Source organism: Anopheles ziemanni, chromosome 2 (genome assembly GCF_943734765.1).
Source record: "Anopheles ziemanni chromosome 2, idAnoZiCoDA_A2_x.2, whole genome shotgun sequence".
NCBI lineage: Eukaryota > Metazoa > Arthropoda > Insecta > Diptera > Culicidae > Anopheles > Anopheles ziemanni.
Genome location: NC_080705.1, coordinates 79165386 through 79174534, shown reverse-complemented (window position 1 = coordinate 79174534; position 9149 = coordinate 79165386). Strand labels below are relative to the sequence as shown.

General features: G+C 48.1%; 1 protein-coding gene across 1 annotated transcript; it reads left to right on the top strand.

Annotated features, from left to right (window-relative positions):
- Positions 1-333: 333 nt before the first annotated feature.
- Positions 334-5953, top strand: LOC131282775 (5-hydroxytryptamine receptor-like). The gene is made up of 8 exons (XM_058312316.1): positions 334-403; positions 1706-1936; positions 2659-2792; positions 3041-3150; positions 3223-3412; positions 3474-3611; positions 3859-4053; positions 5240-5953. Exons 1-8 carry the CDS (start codon positions 334-336, stop codon positions 5951-5953), a joined length of 1782 nt encoding a protein of 593 aa, XP_058168299.1.
- The last annotated feature ends 3196 nt before the right edge of the window (positions 5954-9149 follow it).

Below are 9149 nucleotides of genomic sequence, written 5' to 3'. Positions count from 1 at the left end.
GTTGAGACCGAAAATAAAATGATACCGATTTTACCGCCACCTGAGTTCACGCAGGAAATAACCCTTATCCTTCGTTCATTTCTTTCCAATTTCAGAAACAACCGCTAGACACCGGCATCCGCTAGCCGTTTCGAGCAGCTCGTAATATCTGCATTAAGCCATCTAGGCGGTTCCAGGCCCCCGTTAAAGCGAACCGTGCGTCGGGTTTTTCCCTCGGTTTTTCCATTCTCTTTCCCCAATTGGAACCAGCGAGTCAGCCCGGCTCCGATGGCACCGGTAGCCGCCCCGAACAGACGCACATTATAGTGGCCGTACGGTTTTATAGCTCCAGCGATGGATTTCCATAAAGCGCCACCACCCCGCCCGCCAAGCCTGGCCACGGTTGCCCTCTCCAAGGCGAACGGTAAGTTAATGAATTTGTTACCCCCCCTCCGCACCACCGGCTCCGTTCGGTTCGTGAGCCTTTTTCCATTCCTTTCCCACTCCTTTTTTATCGCCCACATCATCTTATCGCACGTTTTAATTGTCCATTGGCCGGGCCGGTGAACGTGCGGGAATTCGAATGTTCGCTTCGGCTACTAATTTCTCGCCCTCCACGAGCCCGCCGTGCGATAAGTGGAAGCTGTAAAAATGTAATCAACCCGTGCTCGTTCGTTCCCAGCATGTCGTCGATAACCGTTTTATGGGCTCGATCATGCAACCGAACTTCCGATCAAATAACACTATCGAGTGGATGGAAATTGATAATTCATTACGATATCAGCACCGCGCGTAACTTGCAACAAAGTAAAAGGCATAATTCCGGGTAATGGCTACATTTGAGAGCTCGGACTAGTCACTTTTTAAATTGATATATTGAATCAGAAAATAATTTTAATTAAAAGTTAGACCCATCAAGTGGAACTAACGCTCCATTCTCGTTCCATTCCATGCGTTTATTTTCCCGTACTCTCTTTATGGTTTATTTATTCAAAACAAAAATCACCCGTCATTTGTACGGTGTGCAGAAGGTCAAATTAATTTAGCATTCCTTTGATTCTACAATGAAGCGCTTCTGTGTTCTGTGATCATTAAATATTTAAGAATCATCTCCCCCGTAGCCAGCAATAGCATAAGGTTCACGTTTATAGGGCCACATGAACACAGAAAGGTTGCATCGTTGCAACTATGAAAAGCGAGCTCTAGCTTTGCTTCCTTCCCTCGACTCGGTACCCGGTTTTATGACCGAAACCAAAGGACAACCGAGGTGAAAATTATTGCTGGTTGTATAATTTACGTACCCTCGTTGGCCCAAAACGCAACCGTACCGGGAGCGATCCTGCTCGTTACGTACGGTGGCTGACGAGCCCGAGTACAAATACACATAGAAAGCGGTGCGGTGTAGGTATGACATAAAGCTCATAATTATCCGAGTGCCCTCAACCGTTCTATTTCTACCGTAAAACCCCATTCACACCGCAACCCATCGTTTTTTTTCAATCTTTTTTCCTTTCCATGGCGGTTTTCGGTGGTCATGCATTTTTCAACGCAACCCTCCAAAACCCCCCCGCAACGTCCAAACAAACGTCTTCCATCGGGCATCCGGTCGCCATCCGGATCCGGTCCTGCGAACCCGACCATCATCAACGCTGTCATCGGCATCTCCGGGTAACATCCGGCCATCAAAACCGCCCCCCCCCCCCCCCCCCTCCCCCTGACGCTGCAGAGCTGTACGATGATATATTCATCGACAGTGGTAGCCCCGATTCGTACCTGAGTGCCGACGTCGGTAGCATCGGTAATGAGACGTTCTTCAACTACTCGGCGAATGCGTTCGCAAACGCCACCGAGCTCGGGCCGGGCCTCAACGGTACCGCCGAGGAACCGCTGGCCGATGTGATCGTGATGGCGGTCACATCGCTCGTGCTAGGACTGATGATTTTAGTTACGGTAATAGGTGAGTATTAAAACCGGCTCAACCCCCCACCGCTCCCAGCATCGGGTGAACCACCGGGCGCCTCCATCTCGCGATTCGACGAGCGCTTGCTTCATTTTCATGCTTCTCCCCGCGAGACGATGCAATTCAGTTTGGGCTCATTATTTTCCATCTCCATTGCCAGCAATTTCAATCCAAAAATCTGTACCATTCGTGTGACTTAAATCGTTCGTACTTGAATTAAACGAACCGCCGAACTGTTGACATTCTTCTCATTTAAATGCTTTCCTTTGTGAATCTAAAAATGTTCAAACAGTTTAATGTAGCTTTTTCACATTTCTTTTTGTTTTTTTTTTGAAACATGGAATGCCGATGTTGCAACAATTAGATCCGATTAGTATTCGAGGGGCGCAAAATTGCACTCCTACCTACGTAATGCAGCATCCACACTAATCACCTCCCTGCAAAATAGACCTCTGTTGCAATTCTGAATTAAACGCTACCGTTTGCATTTTTAATTACATAATACGCCCGTTTTGACTCGAACTGCAACGTCTTGGAAGAGAAGGAGACATTCGGTGCAAGAACCCAAGAATGGAAAGAATGCACACACACAGAATCATTTCCTCGCTGCAGCAACTGTCCTTACCGTCTTGGATATTAATACACAGTTCGCTTTTCTTTTCCTACCGTCGTAAACGTTAATTTTACTTTCCATTTTTTTTGTCTACCCTCCTCAACAGGAAACGTTTTCGTAATAGCTGCCATCATTTTAGAGCGTAATTTACAAAATGTAGCTAATTATCTGGTCGCCTCGTTGGCCGTCGCCGATCTGTTCGTGGCGTGCCTGGTGATGCCGCTGGGTGCCGTGTACGAGGTAATTGCCGCACGCTTGTGCCTTCTCCGTTCGCAGGGATATTGCTAGCAATTGGTTCCGCTTCCTTCAAGGACAACGGTAGTTTCGTCGTTGTGCAGCTTGGTTGCATGATTTTCTTTACAAATGTTTCTGTTATAATTTCTTCTCGCTTGCGTACTCAGCGGAACCGTTGTTTGTCTTACCTTTAGTTATTTGAAATGAAAGAATTGAGCTACTTTTTGTTTCTTATTCCCCACCATTGCCTTCAGATAAGTCGTGGCTGGATCTTGGGTCCGGAACTGTGTGATATTTGGACGTCGTGCGATGTGCTCTGCTGCACGGCGTCCATCTTGCATCTGGTAGCGATCGCTACCGACAGGTAACTGAACTATTTAAAGTGAGTGTTTGAATAATGGGAAATTAATGGATTGCACCTCAACAACGTCGACAGATACTGGGCGGTGACGAACATCGACTACATCCACTCCCGAACGAGCCGGCGCGTGTTCACGATGATCTTTCTCGTGTGGTTCGCGTCCGTGATCGTGTCCCTGGCGCCGCAGTTCGGCTGGAAGGACCCGGAGTATCTACAACGAATAGAGCAGCAGAAGTGCATGGTTTCGCAGAACATTGCGTACCAGGTAGGAGCCTCAAGCTTGCCGATGGCCACACGGTTTTAACTGTTCCGTTTTACTTTCCCAGGTGTTCGCCACGTGCTGTACGTTTTACGTTCCTCTCTTTGTTATACTAGTGTTGTATTGGAAAATTTATCAAACGGCCAGACGGCGGATACACCGACGGGGGCCAAAACATACCGTCACGCCAAACAGTAGCAATCAGGTGAGCGATCCAACGTCCGATGTGATTGTGCTTAAGTGTGTGTAAACGCACCAAACCAAGCAAAACTCCATGATTGGCAAAGGCTAACCACGAACGCTAATTTCCATCGCGTTTTCCAACACCCAACGTTTTGTGCGGGGAAATACCGTAGTTCCGTGTCGAGTACTTTGTCGAGTGGTGAATAAATTAACCACAACTAACTCTCCTTCTCTCTCTCCCCCATTCTCCTCCGTTTCGCCTGCGGCAGGAGGAAACACCAAAGCCAAAGTCCAAGATAAGATTTCACCTGAAGAAAAAGTTCACCAACCCGACCAAATCGGCCGTTTCCTCGCTCGGGCTGGTCGAGGGCAACTCCACCAACACGGTCAACACCGTCGAGGACACGGAGGACAGCACCAACGCGGAAAAGAAGGGCCTCGAGACGACGTTCAGCGGGGACGAGGTAAGTGGCGGTGCGCGTGGTGGTTGCGGTCGTGCTTCCCATCCTAGTTGGTGGTCGCGCCCGAGTGGAGTCGGGAAAATTTTCACCCCAAAAGCGAACGCGAACGGTGGAATGGTTGTTCATTAAAATTCAACAAGCCACTTCATTTGAAGAGCGAAACTAAAAGCACCGAGAGGCCAAGAGTGTCAAAGATTTCCCAACGAAATCTCCGGCCACGGAAGGCGCGACGGCGGAGCGGCTGGCGGGAATTATGAGCCAAGGTTCGGTTCTAGGTTTTTTTTTTTTTCGAGTGTTCCAACTTCACGGTTATGGCTCGACGGACTGGCTTATCCTGAACGGCAGTCTATTTGTGATGGATAATTGGTGTGCATAATCGGCTTCACAAACGGAATGGGAAAGAGAAAATGGAGTGAAAAAGTGGGCCCGAAGTAGGGGTACGGAATGAATTCGTGTTTGCTCTAGTCCACAAGTGGCTTAAGCGGGGGAAAATGTTTTCATTCACTTTACGAAAGTGGTGGAATCATTGAGAAGTTTTAAAAAAAGTTTTCAGTCAATTTCTTCAAGTCCTACGGGTCGTGACTTGTCTAGTTAATGTTGTAGTTTTTTTTTTTTTCGTTTTAATGAACATTTAATTTTGATTTTCATGTTTCTTAAGCATGGTATCACAATGTTTACAATCTAGGTTATTGATGTTAAGGCATTTTTACTTTAATCACATCACATCCAAACAAGCTGAGATCTTCAGTTTTTTACATCTCTACATTGTAAATTTTATTTTGTTTATGTTATACTAAATGTTTCTAAATGTTTATCGTAGGTTCAGTGTTCAAGTATCGAACTTCATTTCACAATCCCAGCGTCTGATGGTCCACTCAATCACCTTCCGAGGACGCACTCGATAGCGTTCCGATGTTACCGGTGGAAGACCACAAACATCGCTCGTTGGCGATGGTGTACGATTTGGTGAATTTGCAATTCCGACCACAAATTGATTTTTGTTGCTCCCTTCCGTGGGTCCCCCCGCGTTTCCGAGACAAACCACCTCAAGCCGAAGGAATTCCCTCATGCATTCGGGGTTTGACGTAGGCTGCTGTAGTTCCACATCACGTTCCAGCGGTCCGGATCTCACTTTCCGTCGGATCGACACGAACACTCACGCTTCCTCCCGTTCGCTTCCTTCCCGCAGGGCAACAATGGCCCGGTGCTCGCTAGCAACAAGCAAATACCGACGGTTTCGTACGAGGTCACGCAGCGGCAGCTCGGCGATGCGGAATCGAACAACAACAATCGGGCGACCGCGAACAGCAAAACCAGCCCCAGCGGAAACGGCGGTACCCTGCAGCCTCCCCCCACCGACACCGCCGCCTGCCCGAACGATTCCAGCCAGATTGCGTCACCATTGTTGCAGCAGCAGCAGCATCAGCAGAATGTGCACCAGGAAGTGCATCAAAATCAAACGCCAAAGGCGCAGCACACGGCGACCCACCTTTCGCCGGCAACGGTCACACCCGGCGCGGCCGGTGCCCCGGGGCTGCAGGGGGCCGGCGGCGGATCCACGCTGAACATCGCCAGCACGTCCAACCCGCACGCGCAGGTCTCGAAGCGCAAGGAAACGCTCGAGGCGAAGCGGGAACGCAAGGCCGCCAAAACGCTGGCCATCATTACGGGCGCGTTCGTCGTCTGCTGGCTGCCGTTCTTCCTCACCGCCCTGCTGCTGCCGCTGTGCGAGAGCTGCGCCATCAACGACACGGTCGCGTCGCTCTTCCTCTGGCTCGGCTACTTCAACTCGACGCTCAACCCCGTCATCTACACCATCTTCAGCCCGGAGTTCCGGCAGGCCTTCAAGCGCATCCTCTTCGGCACGCACCGGTCCAGCAAGTACCGGCGCGGCAAGCTGTAACGAGGTGGCTGCGGTTAGGCGGGGACGACCGGCGGAGAGTGATGGCATCGTATGCCGGTAAGTGTTTATCCAACCAAAGACCATTCACTAGACCAATCGAACGCTGACTCGGCTTCGAGATCTTCCTTTCCCGGAACTCTGATTTTCTGAAGAGCTACAAACCGTACACAGACAGCAATGCCCTGAATTGATACCACAGAAACGCAGATAAACCAAGCGTCTAGATGGTCGATGTAAAATCATTACAGGAACGAAACGGAATGGAATTCAATTCTGGGTATATGAAATACTCCACCACCTCTACAGTACAGCTGTGTTAATTTCATTGATTGAATACTCTTATCCTCATTGTTGTTTATCTAATAGATCATTGCACTCAATGCAAATGTTTTCAGTATGAAAGACAATTGCGTAATGAACGCTTACAGGGTTACGATCCATATGATGGAATGTTTCAATAGGTAGAACATTTTTTTAAAAGCATAGGTGATATTTTCAACCGGTTGGGAGAACTTTACAATCATATAGGGGAATGTGTCAGACAGCTAGGAGAATCGTGCAAATTTACCGGGGAGCTTTGCAACCGGTTAGGGTAGCAAGTTGACAACCTCACAAAAGTCCTCATTTGTTGTAATTGGTTTGTTTATTTTGATTCACCTCTGTACGTTTACGAAAAGAAAGGAAATTAATCACTGTGTATTTTACTCGTCTATTAATTTAATTAAAAATTGTGTCTTCGATTTTTGCATCAATTAGCTTGTATTAGTTTGTCAAGCAACGAATTTAGTACGATAAACGTAGAACATCTCACATCGAATATCACACATTGACTTGTCACTTTGTGTTTACCTCAGCGGATCGATTGCTTAACCGAACCGTTCGTAACAAGCGGAAAAGTTGCTGAAAAATCGGAAAATGTTGTATTTTAGTTGAAAACAACTTATACGATTTTCAAATATTCAATTATCCAATGTAATGTCATCCCTTAGCATATAAATGATAAATTTTGTTAAGTTAACAGCTCGCTTCCCTAACCGGTTGCAAAGCTCCCCGGTGGGTTTGCAGGATTCCTCTAGCTGTCTGACACATTCCCCTATAAGGTTGCAAAGCTTTTTAAAAATTCTCTCTACCTATTGAAACATTCCGTTATATGGATCGAAACCCTGTATGGCTGCAAAGTTCTCTCAACCGGTTGAAAATATCCCCTATGCTTTTAAAATGTTCTATATGGATCGAAACCCTGTATATGGAATCAAATCTGGCAGAAATCATACGGAATCAGAGTGACTTATGAATAGATTCTTGATTAATCTTTATTCAAACTTATCCTTATAAGAGGATCTTGAACGGTATAAGCCCTTTCAGAAACGTTATCAGCTGAGAGATGCTTCCAGTCTCACTCCGGTACAGCATGGCACTGTTGATATTTTCGGATAAACTTATCAAGACGAACTAATCAGGCATTCTGTAAAATCTGAGCTATAGAATCAAAATCCTTTATAAATCCTTGACGGAAGAAGAATCCTATCTATTGGTCCAGACCAGATTTCTAATCATCGGAGGCCTTCCGAATGTGGTATTTTGCTACGAGAATGAACCAAAGAGGTGTTCGAAAGGAACAAAAGTAAAGCTCAATCACGAATGCCTACCCTGAATCCCGGGACGGGGGGGTTCGGATCCCAAATTTGCCCGGTTTCAATTTCGAGGTCAGCTCATTAACTCCACCAGCTTCAAAGCCGTAGGCCAGCTGGGGTCGTAAACTTGTGTCTCTGATTAGTAGCTCATAAACGGAAAGCCTCCCCCCGATGTCATTCCAATGAACAGCCCCATCGTGTCCGATCCCGTACAAAAACCCGGGCATCATTTCGATGGTGTGTTTCTTGTCCTGTTGTTCACGGGATCGAAGCGTCAGCTCCGGGTCTTGCGACTTCTACCCTTTGGCCATAAAAATTAATTACAGCATCGATAGCGGGTGGCTTCGGACGGTTGGGTTCGTGAGTGTGTTATTTTTCCCTTTTCCCGGCCCAAAGCCCTTCCTCGGCCTAAGCTAACTCCTTTTTTTTTGCCGGACGGCTCCATTGACCCGAAGACACGAGAATGGTATCGGATAGAATCCGCCAGAAGGCACCGACGTTTTGGGCTCGGGATCTCTGCTGGTGTCCTGGAGATCTGATTAAATAAGACTGAAGACGGGCTGCTTCGGTTTTGAGTTTGTTGTGTCGTTCTTTTCCCCCCCTCTCCCCCCGGCCAGACCTCGACACGTTCAATGGCCCGCCTGAGGCATGTTGGACCGGAAGCACCAAATGGAACGAGAAACTGCTGGGACCAAAAAAAACTCCCGGCAAACAGGATGCTTTCCATATCGGAAAGGACACGCTGGGTCCTGCTGGCTTTATGTTCGCCAAAGAAACGATGAGTCGCCCGTTGCCGGCGTTGTTGGTGGAGCCGGGGTGAATCGGTCTTCCGATGCGATATTGTCTTCCAATTTCGCTCCGGTTTTTCCCTCCGGGGGCCAATCCCCCTTCGGACGGGAAGAAGTTGCATCCCGTCGCCACGTGCCTCCCTCTCCTGCCGAACCCGTTATAATTCATTATCATTCGATTTCATCTTGGGGAAATTACTAAATTTCATAATTGAATTGAATTCCATTGCTTTGTGGCTCGGTCCGCTCGGTTCGAGCCCTCCGCTCCTGGGGAATGCTGGGGAAATCAGACGGCCCGGGAAAAGTCGAAGCCACTGTAACGGTCCACAGCTTTCCCGGGCCGGCCGATAGCGAAGGAAGAGGACCGAGCTGATGAACGATTCGGTATAGCCAAACTGCTCTCCGATTTTCCCGACCTCACGCCGGTTGAAAGATGAAATGCCCGCAGAATGGCAGCATCCGCCTGCGGGCGAGAAAATTGATTCGATTCATCTCCTTCTCGACGGTCTCGACTTCGGCCGGGCCGATCTTTGCCTGCGCAGCCCCATTTGCCACCGTCCAGCATGGCGAGTTGTGTTGATGGCTCTGGATTTCCAGTGGAAACTTTTCTGCCGCCCCGAGCGCTCCTGGAATTAAAGCAAACGAAAGCACGCTCTTTTGTAAACTATTCCCAATGGCACAGACGTAATTTCACTAAAATTGTAATGCCCCAAAGGCGTTTCTTTCTACTCATTTCATTCGTTGGCCCGTTCATCCGTTCTGTGCTTCATGCAC